Source organism: Ochotona princeps, chromosome X (assembly GCF_030435755.1).
Source record: "Ochotona princeps isolate mOchPri1 chromosome X, mOchPri1.hap1, whole genome shotgun sequence".
NCBI classification, from domain to species: Eukaryota; Metazoa; Chordata; class Mammalia; order Lagomorpha; family Ochotonidae; genus Ochotona; species Ochotona princeps.
In genome coordinates, this window is record NC_080865.1 from 5,856,115 (window position 1) to 5,879,172 (window position 23,058).

The following is a 23,058-nucleotide window of genomic DNA, read 5'->3' on the forward strand; positions in this document are numbered from 1 at the left end:
AGGGTTAATGCTCTGCGGTGTCATCTTGAAATCCTAATAATTTTACCTTTGAAGTTACATTTTGTATGTGATAGGACCATGAAGCATATGCTAGGCACTTGCTACTCTGGTGTCCTGTGTGGTTTTGCTTGCTGCTGCCTTCCCAAACAGGCTAGCTATTTGGGGCACCAGGCTTAGGTGCAGGTGCGCGTCATGTGCATATACCTTGTACACTGAGTCAATGGGCGGGGCCCCTGGCGGTGTGTGAGGCCCTAAATTTGCCCCTTGAGTGTCACTGTACTCCAGGGAGCATGAGAGTAAATAGCAAATAAAAGCCCTGTAGTAAATTGAGAAATCGAGGAAAAAAAGAAAAAAACTTTAATGAAAAGGATCCCACTTTTTATTTGTGTTAGACTCAATAAACTATAGCTTTCACTGTGTGTGAAGGGCAAAAGTTGAGCCCAGAGAAACAAGGTCTTTTGATCTTTTGGGCCATAGTAAACATGTAATTTACCATAAGGAAAATGATTACTTACAACCCTTCTCTCAGAACCACTGTTGCCTATAAAATATTTTTTAGTCCTTTTCAGTCAGTAACTCATCTAAAAGCTTAAAATTTGGGTTCTGTGTTGAAATATTTTGGCTCTACAGGTTGAGCATCCCTTATTCACAATGCTTAGGACCAAAGGCAGGCATTTGATACAGTGATTAAGACACCACTTTGGGACACCCGTATCCCATATCGCAGTGTCTTATGTTCGAATCTTACTAATGCACATCCTGAGAGGCATAGTAATGGCTCAAGTGCCTGATCAAGTTCCTGCAACCAAGTGGGAACCATGAATGAGCTGCAGATTGAATTCAAACTGAGCTTCAACCTGGCCTGGCTGTTGTGGGCATGGCTCTTTGGAGTGAACCAGCAGATGAAGATCTTCAGAAAAATAGGAGGCCCTGTGAGGGCTTTTAAAGCATGGCTTGACAAGATCAATTATGTTTTATTTTTTTAATGTTTATTTATCTCCCTTTCTTTATTTTATATTTTTAAATTTATTTCTGACATTCTTTACATAGTTAGGGCAAAAAGGTTTAAGGGCTACAGGAAAGTGGGTAAGACTATTATTTCCACATTTTTTTTGGTCATGTATCTGGGGTAAAGGGGGAGATAAAGTGAGAAGCCCCAGCCAGTCTCCCACCCATCCCAGGTCCCTGATGTGGGGCATGCTCCGAAGGTCTTGCTCAAGTGGTTTTGATAGTTCAACAGTTATGAATTGCTGCCGGTCTCACCATTTCAAGGACGATGAGGTCACTGAAGAATCCCCTGATTGACATAGTCCACCTTAGAGTCTCCGTTTGCCCAGTTTTTCACTGCCAACATATGGCTGAGGTAGTTGACTGACTTGTTCTTTCCTCTGTCTTCATGGTTAGGGTTCTGAGTCTGGCAGTTCGATTGGGGAGATCCCTAAAGGAACTGTCTGAGGTGTTCCCAGAGCAGATTCTTGTGTGTACTAGCAAGTACAGGGCCCGGCACAGTCCATTGCCCCGATCAGCTGGTGGTTGCAGTTGCTGGGTTGGTTCTGTTTTCAGCCCTGTCTTCCACTGGAACCAATGGGTGTTGCAGTCCAGCCTGACTCTGCCCAGCACACACTCAGCCCTCACATAAACCAGTGGGAGCTGCAGCCCAGTCAGAGTGATGCACAATAACCCCCACCAGGCCTGCCCCCTATCCTGGTTTGCCAGTATGTGCATCAGACTAGTCCAGTCTGTCCCACATCCCATTCAGCTCTCATACATGTCAATGGGTATTGAAGCTTAGTTCAACCCAACCAGCCCGACTGTGCAGCCCACACAGATGCTGTTAGTTGCCTTTCTGTCTAGCCACCCCAGCCCCTGTCCTGGTTTTCATTCCCTCCAGTGGGAGTGGTAACCCAAGAGGGAGGAGCCCACTATTTCCCTTCTAGGCCACTCCCACTCCCGGATTATGCACTCTTTAGGTGATTCTGCAGTGTAACTTGACCCAATTAGCCCCCAGTGCCAGCTTCTGATGCTGTGGCTAAGCCCAACCAACCCTCACCCACTCTTAATTTTTGTTTGCACCAGTAGGAACAATCATCAGCCCAGCCTGGCTTTTCCCTGATCTAGTCCACCTGAGGCCCACAGTCTGGTCTGCCCCCATCCCAGCTCACGCTCTCCAGTGGGAGTAGCTGTCCAGCAGGGCCCCCCCAATTCCTCCTGCCAGCTCCGCCCCCTCCCTCCCTGTGCGCTGCAGTCACATCCGGTACAGGTCACTTCACCATGGCATTCTGTAATGGGCACTGGTTTTTGTTGTGACCAAATCTGGCTCGACCCACACTCTGTTCTGGTGCTCGAATTCGCCAGTGAGTGATGTGAACTGGTTCAGCCTGGTCTGCCCCAGACCTGTGCCAAATGTATGCCAGTGGGAAACTTCCCATGGCGTGTTCTGGGCTGTTTCCTATCATGCTTCTTGCACTTGCCTGCAGGGACTGTGTCCTGTCAGAGGAGTTGCTCAGGCTCCTCCATCAGAACCCTTCAAATACCAGATCTTGTGCATACTGGTGGGTCCATGAGCCAGCCCTACTCAGTTCATCTCCTGTCCTAGCAGGAACAGTGGCTTTTCCTGACTGGCCTTCAACCCAATCTGGTTCTTACTGTTGGATGTTTCAGCCCAGCCACGGCTCGTCCATACCCACATATAGCTCATACGTGGCTCAGTAGGGGCTGAGACCTAGTCTAGTCCGTCTCACATCTACCCTGGTCCTCCAGAGCACCAGATGGTGTTGGAATCTAGCCCGGCTTGGTGCATCTAGTCCCAGCCCACACTGGTGCCAAAGGAGACTACAGCCATACCCAGATCAGAACGCAGCCCCCACTTCAGCCCCCGCACTCCTCGGTGGGAATCTCAACCCAGCTAGGGTGTCCCCTTAGCTCCCCAACCAGGCCTGTTCCCAGCCATAGATCGTGCACATGCCAGTGGTTGCTCTGACTCAGCTTGGCTCAGCCCCTCACTTGTCCCGACCTCTGCCTTAGACACTGTGGCTTAGTGTCCCTGTCTCACGCAGACCAGTAGGTGCAAGAGCCTAGCTTGGCATGACCTGTGCTCCATCCTGATTTCTAATTTTGCTTGTGGGCTAAGGTTTGCTCAGTCCTGCCCGGTCCACCCTGTTCCATTACCAACCCACACATTAGCCAGCCATTGGAATTATTTACCCAGCTTGTCCGACCCCCAGGTCTGGACCATGTGTTCACCAGCGGGAGCTATGACCCGCCAGGAGTTTCCCAAGTTCCTCCACGTGACCCACTCCCAGACCCAGTTCTCATACATGCCAGTGGGTTTTAGCCAGTGTCAGCATAGTCTGGCCTTCTATTTGGCCTTGTATGAGCTGGTGAAAGTTGCAGCCAGGCCCATCCCACACCCTAAATAGGATGCACATTCGAGTGCTGCTGCCTTGACCAGTCCAGACTGTTATTGGTTCCTTTACCCGTGAGTGATGGCAGGCTCCTTGGTCACACCTAGTTTAGTCCATCACCACCCCAACTCTTGAGCTAACCAGTGGAACTAGTATTCCACAGGGTTTGGCCCACACATCCCCCACAGAACCTACCCCTGGAAATGGTTATCTCGTGTGCTGTTAATGTTATGTCCCTGCCTGATGTGATCTGTCTCTTGATCCATCATTATGTCAGGTAATAGGATATGGTCCTGCTAGACAAGCCCTGAGCCTTAGCTTTTGCATGGACTGGTGTTCAGTGCTCAGCTTTGTTCAGTGATTACAAATTCTACACAGGATTGATAAGAGGTTGGTATATCAGACTTTTCCATAAAGATCATCTGGTCCCTCTCCTCAAACCTACCATGTCTCATTACCCTCCCTTACCTTCAAAGGAAAAGGTACTCTGTCGTTGGGAGTCTTTCGGATTGATTGACATCCCAGAAGTACAGTGGGTTTAACATGGAGCTACCTAAGCAGCAATTCAAAGCCTCAAAACCCCAGAGCTAGCCGCCGGGCTAAAATCAGGGATCCGAGCATGGAGATGCCCTGGCCTGCCACCCAGCAGCAGGCTGCCGAAGTTTCAACCCCCAGACCCAAGGTCCTCCCCTCCCCAATCCCATCCACCGCACAATGATGGTGGTGGGTGGGGCCCAGGCCCACCCAGCTCTCCAGACTTCCCCCTTAGGTGTACTCACCATGAAGGGAGCAGCCTTTGGAGTTCCGGGCATGCCCAGGGACAGGTCACCACGTGTATGCGGTGGCTGGAATCAGGGCTCCGAACATGGAGACAATCCCTGCCTGGCACCCACCAGCAGCCAATAGGCTGCTGGAAGTCTTAATCCCCAGACCCCAAGTTTGCCCCCTCATCTCCCTTTCTTTGAAATAGCAACAGAGATGGTCCTGGCAGCGTGGCCTAGCGGCTAAAGTCCTCACCTTGAACGCACTGGGATCCCATGTGGGCGCCGGTTCTAATCCCGGTAGCTCCACTTCCCATCCAGCTCCCTGCTTGTGGCCTGGGAAAGCAGTGGAGGGTTTTGGAACCCTGCACGCATGTGAGAGACCTGGAGGAGGTTCCTGGTTCCCGGCTTCAGATCAGCGCAGCACTGGCCGTTGCGGTCACTTGGGGAGTGAGTCATTGGACAGAAGATCTCCTCTCTGTCTCTCCTCCTCTCTGTATATTTGACTTTGTAATAAAAATAAATAAATCTTTAAAAAAGAATAACAGAGAGAAAGATAGCAAGGGAGAAAATATATATCTCTTCCACCTGCTGGTTCATACCCCAAATGCCTGCAGCTGCCAAGCCTGTGCCATACTGAAGCCAGGAGCTGGGTTCATTCCAAGTCTGTCATTTGCATGACAGGGATCTACTTATTTGAGCCTTTACTTGCTGCCTCCAGAAGTGTGCGTTGACTAGCCAGATCCATTAGCCAAGGAAAATAAATCAAAGGAATATAAGTTGGAAAGAAGAAAGTCAAGCTATCCCTGTTTGCAAATGATATATATGATCATCTGTATAGAGGAACCAAGAGCTTTGCAAAGCAGGAAGTTTGAATTAGGAGAAGGGTCAGGACTTTGAACTCACACTCTCAGATACAGAATATGAACTGGTGTCCATATAGGGTGCTGGTGTCAGAGGCAGTGTGGATTAACCCACTGCAAACTCTAGATGATTATTATTTTTTTATGAAATGTGTAGAACCAGAATTATTTTGCATTTCAGAGATTTCAGAGTATTTATCTCTGAAATGAGATAGCTTAAGGTTGAAAACAGTCCTAAACATGTGAACTTCATTGTATTTCATAAATACTTCGTTGTTTCACATACACTTTATATACCTTTTTGAAGTTTGTTTTGACTGAAACTGGTCACATGAGGTCAGGTGTATACTTTTTTATTTTGTGACAACATTGGTGTTCAGTTTTCAGATTTTCAAGCATTTTGGATTTTACATTTTTGATTTACACATGCCAAATATCCATTGAGTTAAATAAGATAAATCTATTTTTTAAAAACATTTTTAAAAGATTTATTTTAGTTTTACTTGAAGGACAGTTTTAGAGTGGAGAGGTAGATCTTCCAGGCACTAGATCACTCCCTGAATGGTCACAAAGGAACGAACTTAGCATTCCAGAAGCCAGAAGCCAGGAGCCAGGAGGCAGGAATTTTTCCAGGTCTCTCATGTGGGTACAGGGTCCCAAGAACTTGAATTCTCCTCTGCTACCTTCCCAGGCCATAAACAGGGAGCTGGATGGGGAGTGGTGCAGCTGGGATAAGAACTGGCGCCCATACGAGACACAGGCCCCTACAGGTGGAAGCTTAGCCTACTACACTATAGTACTGGGTCTAAGATTAATTTCAGCCTTTTTTTCTAAATGCAGCTACCAAAAAAATTATACATCCTACATTGGAATCCTAGGTTCAGTTCCCAGCCCTGGCTCTTGATTCCAGCTTCCTAGACTCTAGAAAGCGGCTGTGATGGCTCAAGTAATTAGGTTCCTGCCATGTACTTAGATCTGCCTGGAGTTTTAGGTCTTTGATTTGAGCCTGGTCCAACCTCAGCTACTGTGGGCATTTGGGAAACAAACCAGCAGATGGAAGATACCCATCCTCTCTCTCCTTTCTCCTTCCCAACCTCCATCTGTCCCTCTGTTCCTCTCTTATCTCTCTCTCTGTATGTCTGCGTTTCAAATATATAGAAATATTTTGAAAACAACCAAATTATTAATACATTTTCTGTTTTTTTCTCTTTTCTAGTTGTGTTGGTGTTGAAGAAGAGAAGGCTGCTGACATTGACCTCTACCATTGCCCGAACTGTGAGGTCTTACATGGACCGTCCATTAGTAAGTCAGTCTTAGAGGTTTACAAGAAAAGGAAGTCCAGAGGACAGAGAAAATGAAGTTTGCGCGGGTGATTGCTATTGCATGCATACTGCAGATTGCTTTCTTAGGAAAGAGTTACGTTTATTTGTTTGCAATGCAGAGCAGGTTTGCTTAGAGGAGGCACCCATCTTCACTAGGGAGTGTCCTGAGTCCTTGGGCCTCCCTGTTTCCAGATTCTCCTTGGGGGTTTTAGACAAAAAGAGAAGAAGGATGCCTTTGTCTTTCTGTTCATAGCCATTCTGTCTCACAATCTCTTGTCTTTTTCTCAGTGAAAAAACGCCGTGTTTCTACCAAAGGTCATGATGCTCACAAGGGAAAGCCCGTGAAGACCGGGAGCGCTTCATTCATCCGGGAGCTCCGGAGCCGGACTTTCGACAGGTGAGGACCCTCGCCTGAGGCTTGACAAATGCCACGAGTTTGGAAAGCAAAGACTCCTCTCTTCCCAGCTTTCCCTTGGGTCATCCCCATAGGTGCCCCTCTGTTTGTGGGGGTCTTTGTTTTGGTCATTTTCTAAGAAATTGTAGCTAGAGTCACATTTGGTGTACAGAGTACATCAAAATCCACTCCTAAACATTTTTGATAGTTGGAAGGCACAATTCACATAAATCAGGAAGAGGATATTTACATATACCCAAGGAATGCTGCAAGTAAAAGTCTTAAAGAGCGGAAAGGTTAATTCTTGTAGATAGGAGGAAATTTTTTTTTAATAAAAACATTTTTAGTGGTCATATTTGTTTTTATAAACGAGAATTTTTCTTTTGCTATCAACCTTGACTTAATTATATTACTTGAAGTAAGAAATGAATAAAACATTCTTTTTTGCTTTGTTTTTAATTCACTAGATCACCTTCAGATCTATGAGCTTAATGGTTAATTTTTGTTTTGTTTTGTTTTATTTGTTTAAATGTAGCCAGTCTTTCTTTATCCCATTATCCCTTAGGTCTCTTCTCCAAAATCAGCCAATTTCCTGTGGATTTTCAATAAATTTTTTTGCATATACAAATATGCATGTTTGTTTAGCCCTGTTTTTTTTTTATTAAAACAAATGCTGGCATAATATTCTGCATTATGCTATTTAAAAAAAATATTTATTTTTATTTCCCCTGCCCCCTGCTCAAATCCCCTCCCCCCACCGAATTTCCCTATATTATTACTATAACATAGCTCTTCATAAACAGTCACATGCTCATCATTGCGGGCATGGACAGTGGCAGAGTCCAGCCTCTCATTGGTAAGATACAGCTAATAGTTTCATTGGGAGTCCATCTCAGATCTGGAAGTAGAGATGCACACTGCACTGCATCCTCACATCTGGACATGAGAGTCTCCATTACAGTCACCACACATCCCCTTAAATGAAAAGCCACAATACAAAATCAACAACAGGAAGAAAAATAGAAATTTACAATGCCATGAAGTTCTCAAGAGGTTTTGATAGTTCGATAGTCCTGAATTGCTGGTGATCCCGCCACTCCAATCACGATGAAATCTCACCTGAATCCACTGGCTGCTATAGTGTCTTCATCTGCCCAGATCTTCATTACCAATGATTGGCTGGGGCAGTTGATCGATTTGTTCTGTCCTCCATCCTCTGCCATGGTACCTGGTGTCTTCTGGAGGCTCCGATGTTCTGCCATATCCTCAATGTACATTTGGATATGTTGTCCTCTGCTTCGTCTGAGCCACTGTGGAGGCCCAGCTCTGAAACATCCACTCCCACAGTCAGCCCATGGAACCTGCAATTCTCTCCAGGGTTAGGGTTCTGAGTCCAGCAGTTCAGTTGGTAGGGAATCTCCCAAGAAACCTCTGAGGCCATTCCAGACCTGGTTCCTGTGTGTGTTTGCCAATACAGGGTCTGGCACCGTCTGACACCCAAATCAGCCTACACACACACTGGTGGGTGCATTATGGTTTTTGTCTAACTGAAATCATATACTCAGTGGAAATTAGTCCATAACAGTATATATAGTTATTTTTCATTTTTCCCCATAGCTGTCTTATATTAAATGGTATGAATATATTATTTATTTAACTGGTTTTTAATCGATAAATATTTAATCCCAGCATTTTGCTATTTAAAAGATTGCGTTGTGAATATTCTTTTACTTAGCTTTCTCCTGAATTTGGTGAGATTTACTGCCTTAAGGCAAAATTAGATCAAAAGGTATGTGCTTTAAAAATGTAAATATTGCCAGATTGCTTCCAAAGTAACTTTGCCATTTCATACTCCCACAGCCAGTGTGCCAGGGTGCTGAATTTCCTACGTCTTCAATCACATTGTTTAGTATCAAATGTTGCCCATTTAATAAGATAAAGAATGAAATCTTCTAATTAAATTTCTCATGATTATGAAATACATCAATTATGTACATTTATAAGCCATCTTCAGTTAATTGCCTAACTTTGTCAACAGTCTTTTTAAAAAAGATTTATTTACTTTCATTAAAAGGGCGGATTTATAGAGAGAAGGATAGACAGAAAGATCTTTTGTCTGCTGGTTCATTTCCTGGGTGGCCGCAGTGGCCAGAGCTAAGCTGATCTAAAGCCAGAAGCCAGGAGCTTCTTCTGGGTCTCCCACATGGGTGCAGGGTCCCAAGGCTTTCGGTCATCCTCTGCTGCTTTCTCAGGCTGTAAGCAGGGAGCTGGATGGGAAGTGGAGTAGCCAGGACATGAACTGGAGCCCGTGTGGATGCTGGCAGTTGTAGATATATTAGCCAATTGCTTCATTGGCACCCACATCAACAGTTTTTCAATTATGTTACTAATTCTTTTTCATTGTAACAGCTTTCCTTTCACAAAATATTTGTTTTAATTTGTTTTAGTTGAAATAGTTACAGGGATTTGATGGGGGGATGACAGTGGTCTTTCATCCATTGGTTCATTCCTGAAATGGCAACAGGGCTGGCTGAAGCTTGGAGCCAGGAGCTTCTTCTGGGGTCTCCCACCGGAATGCAGAAGCCCAGTGCCTTGGGCCATCTTCTGCTGCTTTCCCAGACCATTAGAACTGAGCTGGATCAGCAGTAGAGAAACCAGGACATGAACTGACACCCATATGGTATGCTGGCATCATAGGCGGTGCATTAGCTTGCTACACTCACCACGCTGTTCCTGAAAAATCTTAATTTTATGCAGGGTCCCAAAGACTTAGGCTAATCTCTGCTGCTTTCCTGGGCCATAATGAGGGAGATGGGTCGTAAGTGGAGCACCCAGGACACCAGCTGGCACCCATATGGAATGCTGGCATCATAGGCTTGAGTCTTTGCCTACTAAGTCGTGACACCGGCCTCACATGCATTTAATTACTCCCTCATGTTAATGTTCTTCAGGAAGCTTCCACACATTGAATGAATATAGTAAGATCATAGATAGGGTAGGCTGAGACTTAGGCTTTCACTCCTGTGACCCACAGCTCAGATGAAGTGATTCTGAAGCCCACTGGAAGTCAGCTGACTGTGGAATTCCTGGAAGAGAATAGCTTCAGTGTGCCCATCCTGGTCTTGAAGAAGGATGGGTTGGGGATGACTCTGCCCTCGCCATCATTCACTGTGAGGGATGTGGAACACTACGTCGGTAAGAGGCCATAGCCGTTCTTCAGTGTGACTTTCATTCCCTTCAAGTCCGGTGTCCTCTCTTCTGCCTTTTGCATTGCCTTGGCAATCTGAGGTAAAGTACTTTCCCCACTTTCATTCTTTGGCAAAGCTAGACCCCCAAATTTTTGTCTCTTCCTATTCCTCCTAATGGATTAGATAGCCCTAGGTGTTGTCCCATCTTTTTATCAGGGGAATATTAGGGGTCTTGGTCTCTTTCCTCTGTTGAGATGAGAATGCCCTTGACTGTTACCCTTAATGCCAGTTGAGTTTTTAGGGGAAAGGAGGACAAATGAGATGAAGCAGAACCCACCCAGGTGAGTGACTGTACTAGACGTGTGTGTGTCAAGCAGTTCTGTAGCCTTAGCCGACCTGGACTCAGCATGTAAGTGTGAGGGATCCCTGCCCCTGCTGCTCAGACGCACGCAATGCCTGCACATACGGTGTCCGGGAGAGGAGCTTCGAGTGAAAGGCTGTTCTGTGGACTGGTGAGGGACTGGGAATTTTCCTGAAACCGTCTAGAGCAGAACTCCTCTCTTTCTTTCAGGTTCTGACAAAGAGATTGATGTGATTGATGTGACTCGCCAGGCTGACTGCAAGATGAAACTTGGCGATTTTGTGAAATATTATTACAGCGGGAAGAGGGAAAAAGTCCTCAATGTCATTAGTTTGGAATTCTCTGATACCAGGTAGGAGGAATGGGGTAACAAACACTCATGTCGAAGTGTTAGAAATTGTGATATACTTTGTTCTTTTCCCTTCTTCCCAAAGGTTTCTTTTGGGATGGGGAGATTTCTGGTTATGCTTTCAGGTTGCTTTGTGGTAGGTTTGCAGCTTAACATTGTAACAAACAAGTGTATTTCTCCTCTGCAGAATCTAACATTAGGCAAATCACATAGTACCTATGTTTTTAAAAAAGGGTATTTATTTTCATTGGAAAGGCAGGTCTACAAAGAGAAGGAGAGACAGAAAGATACTCCCCTCCCTCCAATGGTTTACTCTGCAAGTGGCCACAGTGGCTGAAGTTGAGCCGTTCCTAAGGCAGGATCCAGGAGCATCCATCCTCTGGGTCTCCCACATGGGTGCAGGGTCCCAAGGCTTTGGGACATCCTCTAACTGCTTTCCCAGGCCACAAGCAGGGAGCTGGATGGGAAGTGGAGCAGCCGGGATACAAATCAGCACTCATGCATGCAAGGCAAGGACTTTAGCCACTAGGCTACTGTGCCAGGCCCAGTAATCATTTTAATTATTTTTTATCACCTTCAAGATGTAGGGCAGCTTTCTGTGAACTTTTCCTGGTATTTACATTATGGCATGGTCACTGTCTTGATGGCTAGGATAAGTCCCTTATCTTTGGAAATAAATTTGCAAAAATTACTAAGTATGTTATCTAAAGAAAAGCTATGGTATGGGCCCAGCGGCATGGCCTAGCGGCTAAAGTCCTCGCCTTGAACGCCCCGGGATCCCATGTGGGCGCCGGTTCTAATCCCGGCAGCTCCACTTCTCATCCAGCTCCCTGCTTGTGGCCTGGGAAAGCAGTTGAGGACGGCCCAATGCATTGGGACCCTGCACCTGCATGGGAGACCTGGAAGAGGTTCCTGGCTCCCGGCTTCGGATCGGCGCAGCACCGGCCCGTTGCGGCTCACTTGGGGAGTGAATCATCGGATGGAAGATCTTCCTCTCTGTCTCTCCTCCTCTCTCTGTATATCTGACTTTGTAATAAAAATAAATCTTTAAAAAAAAAAAAAGCTATGGTATAACATTTAAATGATTCCAGACATCTGCACTCAACAGATAATGTCTTCAGTGCTCAGAACTAAGGGAAATACTAAGAAACCACATAACTTTTTTGCCTTTAGGAGGCTTACTGTATGCTTATATTTTTAAACTTTTCATCTTGAAATAATATTCTCAGGAAGTTGTTGAAACAAAAGTATACAAGGAGGTCATGTGTCTTCTTCCAATTTTCCACATCTTGGCAGCTTCCATTATTATAGTACAATATTAAAACCCTTGCTTTTTTCCTTGCTTTTGTTTTAGGATACCAGGTTAAACAACTGAAGATGCTTAGAAACTCTTTATACCTCAGTTTAATCAGAAAGATGATTTGAGGTAACTTACAGAGACTGAGTGAGGGAAAAACAGGTAGTTAGAATGAAAGGAAATTTCTGGTGGTGAAGTAGGATGCATCTGGTGGGTACTCTGCACAAGAAACGTATATGTGCATGTTTTGATGATCGGTAGGGATCTACTATAGAGTTTTCTTCTAATTTCCTGAAGGTTAGAGCAAAGGAAAATGTACCACTTTTAAGATTTGTGGTTTTACATAGGATAAAAACAACTGGAAGTTTCAGGAAAACACTTCTTTACCTGTAACTAAGCCCTGAGAGCTTTCCCTAATGGTTTCTCACACGAAGACACTGTGAGGTGAGGACAACACTTTAACTGTCATAAATCAAGGGCCAAGTGAGTAGCCTGGGATTGGAGGGTGAGTATGAGCAAGCGTATGAGAGAGAACATGCCCACCTTCACTGGGAAAGGTTGTAGAGTTGGATCCGTAGGATTTCTGGAGCTGAGCAGAGCGAGAACCCTGACCAAACAGAAACAAGTGCCGATGTACCTTTAGAGGATCTGTGGAGAGAATTTACTCTCTATCATATGTGATCCTGACAGATGAAGGATTTTGTAATTTAGGCTCCAAACCTTCAATTCTTGATGAGCTAACATCTCTACTCACCCTCTTTCCTTGCTAGGCTTTCTAACCTTGTGGAAACACCCAAGATTGTTCGAAAACTGTCATGGGTTGAGAACTTGTGGCCAGAGGATTGTGTCTTTGAGAGGCCCAATGTGCAGAAGTATTGCCTCATGAGTGTGCGGGATAGTTACACAGACTTTCACATTGACTTTGGTGGCACCTCAGTCTGGTACCATGTGCTCAAGGTAGGTTTGGATATGGCTTTGAGAAGTAGCCAGGCCTTGAGTTGACCCTGCTTGTGTCAGGCACTAACACAAAACAGGCTGCTGTGCACCCAGCTCCTCCTGGTGCCGCTGAGAACTGGCTGCCTCCGAGATTCTGTCTGGACAACATTTCCATATAACTACTTCGTCAGGGTTGAAGATTTGGCAGATGTGCCATTCATTTTGGTGATTACCTGTACAGGTAATCAGTTTTTTTTTTTAAACCATCAAATGTCTATGGTTTTTAAAGATTTATTTTTATTCGAAAGTCAGATTTACAGAAAGATCTTCCATCCACTGGTTCACTCCTCAAGTGGCCATAGTGGCTGGAGCTCATCTAATCCCAAGCCAGGAGTCAGGAACTTCTTCTGGGTCTCCCATGTAGGTGCAGGGTGCCAAGGCCTTGGACCATCCTCTATTGCTTTCCAAAACCACAAGCTAGGTGGGAAGTGGAGCAGCCGGGATACGAACTGGCGCCCATATGGGATCCCTGTGCATGCAAAGCCAGGACTTTAGTCAATAGGCTATAGTGCTGGGTCCTGTTTTTTTTTTTGTTGTTTTTTTTTTTTTTAATGACAGACATTTATACTCCTACCAAATTGGAGTAAATATTCATGATTTTTTCTTTAGAAATTCCTGGAAAAGTGTAAAGTTCTTTCTCCCACTCACCTTTATGGAGGAATATTTTATATAAGATTCATCCATTTTGGCAAACCTGTGGTGAGTGGATTAAGCCACTGATTAGTATTCTTACATCCTGTATTGGAGTGCCCATACAACTCCTGGCTACTCAGCTTCCGATCCAGCTGTTTGCTATTGTGCCTGGGAAGGCAGTAGATGCCCCACGTACTTGGGTCGTGTCACCCATGTGGAAGACCCAGTTGAAGTTATTGCCTGCTGGATTTACCCTCACCAATTCCCCTCATTTGTGCGAATTTGATAAGTGAACTAGCAAATAGACCTCTCTGTGCCTTTAAAATCACCAAATAAATAAATAAATAAATAAATTTTAAAAAGTCCTTAGGTGTCTAATTTAATGAATTTCACTTTTATTTTTATTTGAAAGAGTTACAGAGAGAAGAAAAGACACAAAGAGAAGTATCTTCCATCAACTGGTTCACTCCCTAAATGTCCTCCATGGAAGGAACTGATTTGATCCCATAGCCAGTAGCCTGGCACTTTGTCCAAGTCTCAGATGCTTCCATGTGGGTGCAGGGGCCCAAGACTTGAGCCATCCTCTGCTGCTTCCCCACGCCACGTGCAGGCACCTGGATTAGAAGTGGAGGGGCTGGGACATGAACCAGCGGCCATATGGCATGCCAGTGCCACAGGCAGAGGGTTAGCTTACTGTGTCATGGCACCTGCCCTAGATTTTGATGTTTGTAGATAATTGTTTAACTGCCACTGCAGTCAAGATAGAATGTACATGAAATATTTTTAAAAGATTTATTATTTATTTATTCCAAAGAGTTAGGGAGAGAGATACAGAAAAAATAGAGATATAGAGAGGTCTTGCATCTTAGTGGTTCACTTCCCAAGCGGGCACAGCAGCCAGGGCCAGATGAGGCCAAAGCTAGGAACTTCATCTGTCTCTTCCACAGGTGTGACAGGGGCCCAGATAGTTGGACTGTCTTTCACTGCTTTTCCCAGGTAAAATAACAACAGCTGAGTTGGTAGTGGAGCAGCTGAACGTGAACCAGTGCCTGTACAGGATGCCCATGTCCCAAACCACAGCTTTACCCTCTGTGTTACAAAACCTGCTCTGAGAGGTCTATTTAAAGCCAACATCCCCATAACTTCCCTTTTTAGTGCTTGTTGGAATTTATAATTAGTGTGTTCATTGCAAAGAGTATGCATGACTTTTTAAAAGATTTATTTTATTTTTATTGGAAAGTCAGATATACAGAGAGCAGGAGAGACAGAGAGGGAGATCTTCTGTCTATTGATTCACTCCCCAGAGCTGTGCTGATCTGAAGCCAAGAGCAAGGAACCTCTTCCAGGTCGCCCACGCCAATGCATGGTCCCAAGGCTTTGGGCCATCCTCCAGTGCTTTCCCAGGCCACAAGCAGGGAGCTGGATGAGAAGTGGGACCGCTGGCATTAGAACATGATCAATTAAGCTGCCATACAAAATGTTGGCGTCCCATGTGGGTGCCGATTAAAATCCTGGCTGCTCCACTTCCCATTCAGTTCCCTGCTTAGAGCTTGGAAAAAACAGAGAAAGCTGACCCAATTAATTGGGACCTACACCTGTGTGGGGACTTTGAAGAAGCTGCTGGCTTTAGGCTCCCTGAGTCCTGGCTGTCGTGGCCATCTCAGGAATGAATTATTGGATGGAAGGTATCTCTTTTTCCTCTCTGCTAATTGATTTTCAAATAAATAAGTAAATATTTTTTGTATTCTTTTTTTGAAAGATTTATTTTTTTATTGGAAAGTCATATATAGAGAGAGAGGAAGATCTTCCGTCTATTAATTCACTCCCCAAGCAGCTGCAATGGAGCTGAGTGAAGCCGAAGACAGGAGCCCAGAGCCTCTTCTGGGTCTCCCATGCGGGTGCAGGGTCCCAAGGCTTTGGGCCGTCCTTGACTGCTTTCCCAGGCCACAAGCAAGGAGCTGGATTGGGAAGTGGAGCTGCCGGGATTAGAACCGGGATTAGGACTTTAGATGTTAGGGTACTGCCCTGGGCCCAAATAAATATATATATATATTTTAAATGGCATTCTAAGCCCGGCGCGATAGTGTAGTGGTTAAAGTCCTCGCCTTGAATGTGCCGGGATCCCATATGGGCACAGGTTCTAATCCCGGCAGCTCCACTTCCCAATCCAGCTCCTTGCTTGTGGCCTGGGAAAGCAGTCAAGGACGGCCCAAAGCCTTGGGACCCTGCACTCACATGGGAGACCTGGAAGAGCTCCTGGCTCCTGCTTCGGATTGGCTCAGTTGCAACCGTTGCGTCCACTTGGGGAGTAAACGATTGGAAGGAAGATCTCCCTCTCTGTCTCTCCTCCTCTCTGTATATTTAACTTTCTAATAAATATAAATAAATCTTTAAAAAATGGCATTCCAAGCAGTGTGTGAACTGCTGTTATGCGAAATGTCTGCCCGTAGTTTCTTGAGAGCTTGTTTGGAGGTTCTAGCAGGGGAGCTGGCGGCTAGTATACCCTTGACCGAAGACCGGTCCTCCTCTAACGGGCATGGCCGTCCTCCTCGACCGAGCACGCAGCTTCCGGAGGGACGCACATGGAGCGGGGAGGGAGGAAGGGGACACCCGCCTAGCCAGCCAGATCAGCCGATCAACCCTGGCGATCAATGGGGTGACAGATGCTGCAGCCAGATCCCCCTCACATCCTGCCCGTAGTTTCTTTTCTTCTTGTAAGGATTTCTTTCTTTACTTGAAAGTTAGATTTACAGTGAGAGACAGATATGTTCCAACTGCTGGTTTACTCCCCAGATGGCTGCACTGGAAGTTCAGTCAGACTGAAAGCAGGAGCTTCATCCGGGTCTCTCACATGGTTGTAGAGTCCCAAGTCCTTGGGCCATCCTCTGCTGCTTTTCCAGGCACATTAGTAGGGAACTGGATCATAAGTGGAGCAGCCAGAACTTGAATTTGCACCCTTATAGGATTCCAGTGTTGTAGCTGGTGGCTTTGCTTGCTGTACCACAATGCCCCGCCCTAGTTTCTTTTTCAAAAAATATTCTCTAAAAGCTTTTATTAGTCTGTAAACTAGTTATTTTTGTTAACTTATCGTAAAGAAATTGTAGCATGTCAATGGAAGTTGTTTCATGCAAATGTTAGATTTAACTTTAAGTAGTTAATTTTTAAAGGAAATTTACAAAACATAGTGGAGAGAATTTCCTGTATGCCTATCACCCAGATTCCCCATTATTACCATTTGGTCCATTTCTCCTTTTCTCTAAAAAATACAATTTTTTTCTGAGCTTTTTAAAAGTATAGACATATTAAAAACCAGTCATCATCTTATCTAATGGTAGCTTAGGTATCCTATTAGGAAATTAACTTTAAGGCAGCACTGCTAACCTATGGCTCTAAGTTTATGCGGCTATGCAGTTTATATTTCTAGTGTTGATTTGCTGTGTTGAAATTGATTATGTGGAATTTTGGTTATGTCTATCAAGGTGTCTGTGTACTGATGAGTTTTTTTTTCTTTTTTGCCAAATTACCTATCTGGTGATTATCAAGGTAAAACATGATTAGGAAATAAAATGTTCTTCAAAAATGTAATTGCTTAACATAGAATCTTAGAATTCCTTGTGTGATTACTGAACTTTTAAACTTTAATTAAATTTGATTACAGGTGTGAGAAGGAACACTATAAATGGCATTTAAAGAGAACTTCAATTTTCTTTTCATCAGTAATGTGGCCTTAAATTCTCTTGGGGCTAGTGGTATTGATCTAATCATCTGTGGAGGCCATTTTTCATTTGATATTATATCTGAAATAGGAATATGAGTACTTGACGTCCATGAATCCTAACTTGACAATTTGTTTTTGAAATGACCTTTTCCAAATTGTTCTTGTCAGAAATTTATAGGAATTCAGCAGTTGCAAGTGCAGAAAGACTTTTACAAGTTTTACAGAGCCATGTAAAAATGATTATGAAATGGGTTTGGGAAAAAACTCTGGTGCATAGCCATAGTCTTCAAACATGAAAGAATTGTCCTTTGTAGCACCACAGAAGAATTTTTCTAGAAACCTGTGGTATTTTCAAGCACTTCAACCTCTGTTTGTTCCAGGGTGAGAAGATCTTCTACCTGATTCGCCCAACAAATGCCAACCTGACTCTCTTTGAGTGCTGGAGCAGCTCATCTAATCAGAATGAGATGTTCTTTGGGGACCAGGTGGAGAAGTGCTACAAGTGTTCTGTGAAGCAAGGACAGACGCTTTTCATTCCTACAGGTCTTCCTTGAGCCCCTCTGGGAGTGTGTGGTAGAGTGGAAAGAATGAGAGTACTGTGGCACCACATTCAATCATTTTCCCTAATGCATTAATTTGATTATGTGGCATATTTTTGTCATATCAGCTGAATGTTCAAAACTGTATCTCGAGGAAACTCATGTGGTGACCACTGGGCAGTATGGTTTCTTGGGAAGTGTGTAAGTTCCCAGTTTTGGGAGGCTGAAGGATTCTTTTGCACTGAGTTGATGTCATCTGGGTGGATGGATAGCAAAGGATTCCTTTGCTAAAAATATTTATTGTTTTTAGTTTAAAGGCAGATTTTACAGAGAAAGAATGAGTGAGATAGAGTAGAAGGTCTTCCATCTGTTGATTCACTCCCCAAATGGCTTCAGTGGCCAGGACTGACTGACTGATCCAAAGCTGGGATCCAGGATCCTTTTCCAGGTCTCCCAGGTCTCCCTCTGGGGTGAAGGGGCCCAAGGACTTGAGTTATCTATCCTCCCCTGCCTTCCTAGGCCACAAGCAGGGAGCTGAATCAGAAGTGAAGAAGCTGGGACATGAACTGGTGCCCTTATGGGATGCTGGTGCTATGGGAGTGAAGATTAGTTTGCTGCACTACTGTGCTGACCCCAGGATTTCTTTTTTGTTTTGTTTTTTTAAGGTTTATTTATTTATTAATTTAAAAAATTTTTATTTTTGCAATTGATCGTACAATTCTGTACAGTCTGGGATTCACCTCCCCCCGGCCCCAGGATTTCTTTCTTAACTTCACGATTTGGGATAGTGACTAGGAAGCTGACATTGTAGACTATATATAAATCAGAATGATCTTGGGCAGGAGGGGTTTTCCCCTCATTAAAAATATACATGCCTGAATTTTACCTGTAGATTTATAAATTCTTACATCCAGAGTAGGATCTGAATATATGTATTTTTCAAAAGTCCCCAGCCCATTGTCTTTAATTGATTGGGTCTTCAGTGAACACAGTATGTCTTTCAATTTGTTTTCCTTGCTTTTTTAAAAAATTATTTTTCATGATACAGTTCCTTAGGTTCAGGATTTCTCCTTCCCCCCTCCACATCCCCCCACATTGTTTTCCCCCATGTTATTACAATAGTGTTGTCTATCTGAGTGTATCATGACGATTTAGGTATAGACAATGGTAGAAAGTCCAGCATCCTACTGTAAAAATATATTCAACGGTTTCATTGGGAGTCCGTGTTTTATTCAGAAGTAGAGATGCATCCTGCAATGTATCTTCACAGTATACTTCCCTTCATTACATAGTTCCTCTAGCTAAATACACACACATACATGTTTACCTGTATATCTATTGAGCTTGTATTTAGAATGAAGAGTGCCTTATGTCATAGAGAACATACGATATTTGTCCTTTTGGGATTGGCTTATTTCACTGAGCATAATGGTTTCCAGTTGGTCTTTCCATTGCAAATGGTAAAATTTCATTCTTTCAATGGCTGAGTAGTATTCCACAGAATAGATGTACCTATTGTTTATCCATTCCTCTTTTTATGGACATCTGGGTTGTTTCCATGTCTTTGCTATTGTTGATTGTGCTGCTGTAAATATAGGATTACAGGTTACTTTAATATGCAGATTTCATTTCCTTTGGATATATTTCCAGAAGTGGGATAGCTGGTCATACGGCAGGTCAATTTGCAGTTCTCTTAGCACTCTCCATACTGACTTTCACAGTGGCTGTGCTGGCCTATACTCCTAACCAACAGTTAACTAGGGTGCCTTTCTCCCCACAACCACGGCAACAAATGTTTCAGTGGAGTTCTGCATGTAGGCCAATCTCACTGGAGTTAGGTGGAACCTCAGTGTGGTTTTTATTTGTATTTTATCTGATAGCTAGGAAGCCTGAGCATTTTTCATATTTCTATTTAGCTATTTGAATTTGTTTTTTTTGAAAAATATCTGTTTATATTCTTTGCCCATTTCTTCGCAGGGTTGTTTTGCTATTGTTGAATTTCTGAAACGCTTTGTAAATCTTGGATATTAGTCCCTTTTCTGTTGTGTAGTGTACAAAGATTTTCTCCCATTCTGTTGGTTGTTCTTTACTTTATTGATCATTTCCTTTGCTGTACAGAAGTTTTTAGTTTATAGTAGTCCCATTTGTTTACTTTGGCTTTGCCTGCCTGTGCTCTTGGCCACTTTTCTAAGAAGTCTTTATCAATGCCTCTATCTTATAAAGTGCATCCTTTGTGTTCCTCTAATAGTTAGTGTAGATTTAGGTCCCTTGCTTTCTTTAATTATAATCAGTGTTAAATGTTCTTGAAATATTTGATATAATTCTCTAATGAAACCGTACAGACCTGGATATTTCTTTGTGCAGAGATTTTTAATTAGCATTCAACTTTCTTTTTGAGTTTAATAAATGGATTAATTTGAGCTGTAGTGAGATGGGGTTTGGGTGGTGGTGGTGTGGTAGAGAGAACATATGAGTCTTCCAGTTGGTCTGGAAACTCAATTTGGGTCATGTACACAGGGTGACAAGAATTCAGGTAATCATGCCGCCAGTGCTACCTCCCATGGTTCCCATTAACTGGAAACTAAAGTCAAGAAATGGAACTGATGATTGAACTCAGCCACTCTGATGTATGGCACAGGTTTCTTAACTGGCATCTTAATCATTAGGCCAATTCAATTCTCTTAATTTTTAAAAGGCTATTAAAATGATCTATTTCACATTGTTTAGTAGTCTGTGCTTTTCAAGGAAATAGTATGTTTTATCTGAATTTTCGAATTTATATGTGTAAAGTAGTCCATAGTGTTTGTTTAACGTCTTTTTAAAATTTAACTATTTTGAAAGGCAGAAAGACTGAGTGGCAGAGAACGACCTCTTTTCTGCTAATTCTTACCTAAAATGCAGCCAACAGCAAGGTCTGGGACAGGCCAAAGTTAGCAACCAGGATCTCAATCCAGATCTCCCATGTGGGTGACAGGGACCAACATAGTTGAGCCATGGCCTGCTGCTTTAGCAGGCCATGTCAGTTAGCAGGGAGCTGCGACTGGGGCTAGAGCAGGTGCTTGAGTCCAGGCACGCCAATGGGCGTGTCCTGGGGCATCTAACTATAATGTCATTCTCCTCTTGATGTTTTCCAGATCACTAGTAATAACTCTGTTTTAGTCCTCTTATTCCTTATTTGTGTCTTCTCTGTTGTTATGTTTGACTAGAGGTTAGTCACTTTTATTACATTTTCAAAGAATCACATTTTGTTTCACTGATTTTTCCCTTTATCTTTTCAATTGTGTTGGTTTCTGTTTTTATCTATTTTTCTTCTACTTATGTTGTGTTTATTCTCTTTTTACTCTTGAGGTGGGAGCTTAAATTATTGATTTCAAACTTTCCCAATTTTATAATACAAATGTGTGGTGGTAAATTTCCCTCTTAGCATTGATTTAACTGTACTACATAATTTCTGATATGTTGTATTTTCATTTAGTTATATGTGATTTTGAAAAAAAATAAGGTATAATGCACATAGCATAAAATGTCCTATTTTAAAGGACAGATTTTGCTTTTAACATATTTACAAAATTATATATCCATCACTGCTAGTATCAGAAAATATGCATCACTTCTAAATTAGGGGACCATGAGCAGTCACTCCTCATCCTCCTTCCTGTCAGCCCTTGGCAACTACATTTGTACATCATTTGTCTATGGATTTGTTTCTTCTTAAGGTTTCACTTAAATGCAGTTCATATGTTTTCTTTTGTGTGTGGCTTCTTTCACTTAGCGTGTTTTCAAGATCCATCCATATTACAGCATTTATCAATAATTCACTTCTGAAGGCTTAATAAGCCCATTGTGTGGACATTTTGTTTATCCACAAATCAGTTGGTAAATATTTGAGTTCTTTCCACTTTTTGACTATTATAAATAATACTGCTATAAGCATTTGTTATTTATGTAAACATATGTAAATTGGGTACCCAAATGTGAAATGCTTCAAAATCTGAAACTTTTTTTTAAAGTTTTTAAAAAAACTTTTTTTTTATTGGACAGTCAGATATACAGAGAGGAGGAGAGTCAGAGAGGAAGATCCCCAGTTTGATGATTCACTCCCCAAGCAGCCACAACGACTGGAGCTGTGCCAATCTGGAGCCAGGAGCCTGGAGCCTCTTCAGGTCTCCCACAGGGGTACAGAATCCCAAGGCTTTGGGCCATCCTCGACTGCTTTCCCAGGCCACAAGCAGGGAACCGGATGGGAAGCTGTGCTGCCAGGATTAGAACCAGTGCCCATATGGGATCCTGGCGTGTTCAATGCGAGGACTTTAGCTGCTGGGCTATAGTGCCAGGCCCATTTTGAAACTTTTTTTAAAAAAAAGATTTATTTATTGTTATTTGAAAGGCCAATTTACAGAGATAGAAAAGCAGAAAGATCTTCCATTTGCTGATTCACTGCCCAAATGGCTTCAGTAGCGAGTGCTAAGCTGACTTTAAGCTAGGGGCAAGGTGCTTCTTCTGGATCTCCCTTGTGGGTGCAGGGTCCCAAGGACATGGACCGTTGTCTGCTGCTTTCCCAAGCCTCCTCAGGGAGCTGTATCAGAAGTGGAACAGCTGGGACACGAACTGGTACCCATATGAGATGCTGGCACTATTCGATGGATTAGAATGATGAGCCATCATGCTGACCCCTAAAATATGAGCTTCGAAGGAGGACAATTTCATTACTGACCTTGTGTGATGGGTCTCAGTCAAAACAGAAAGGGTTGGACATTTAGCTTAATATCAAGATGCCGACATCTCATATTGGTGTGCCTGAGTTCAATGTGTGGCTATGTTTTAACGCTGGATTCCTTCTGACACAGACTTTGAGAGGCACTGGTGATGACTAAAATGATTAAGTTCCTGGTGCCCATAGAGGAGACCTGAATTGAGTTCTCAGCTCCCAGCTTTGACCATACATTGTAGGCATTTTGGAGAGTAAACATCACTTAGGAGCTCTGTTTTTTTTTCCCTCTCATTTGTCTTTCTCTGTCTCCCTACCTTTCAAATATGTTCTGAAACTTATATGGAAAAAACTGCCAGTACACTAAAAGTACTCATCAAGTTTCCTTCATGCTGAGGCGGCTGTTTAGTGCAGCAGTTAAGCTGCCACTTAATATGTCTGCACCCCTTGTACAGTGCCCAGTTTGTGTCCCAGGTCCTTCACTTTAAATTCAGCGTCCTGCTAATGCGCACCCTGGGAAGCAGT

At 43.5% G+C, this 23,058-nt stretch overlaps 1 protein-coding gene across 6 annotated transcripts in view; it reads left to right on the plus strand.

The window, feature by feature from the left end:
* The window catches only part of PHF8 (PHD finger protein 8), an 86,412-nt gene that overhangs the window by 14,810 nt on the left and 48,544 nt on the right, over positions 1-23,058 (plus strand). For all 6 annotated transcript variants that reach the window (XM_058658228.1, XM_058658231.1, XM_058658230.1 and 3 more), the window contains exons 3-8: positions 6,245-6,330; positions 6,639-6,747; positions 9,779-9,939; positions 10,504-10,645; positions 12,710-12,896; positions 17,667-17,829. In XM_058658228.1, coding sequence (XP_058514211.1) covers positions 6,245-6,330; positions 6,639-6,747; positions 9,779-9,939; positions 10,504-10,645; positions 12,710-12,896; positions 17,667-17,829 — 848 coding nt within the window. The remainder of the gene's footprint in view (positions 1-6,244; positions 6,331-6,638; positions 6,748-9,778; positions 9,940-10,503; positions 10,646-12,709; positions 12,897-17,666; positions 17,830-23,058) is intronic.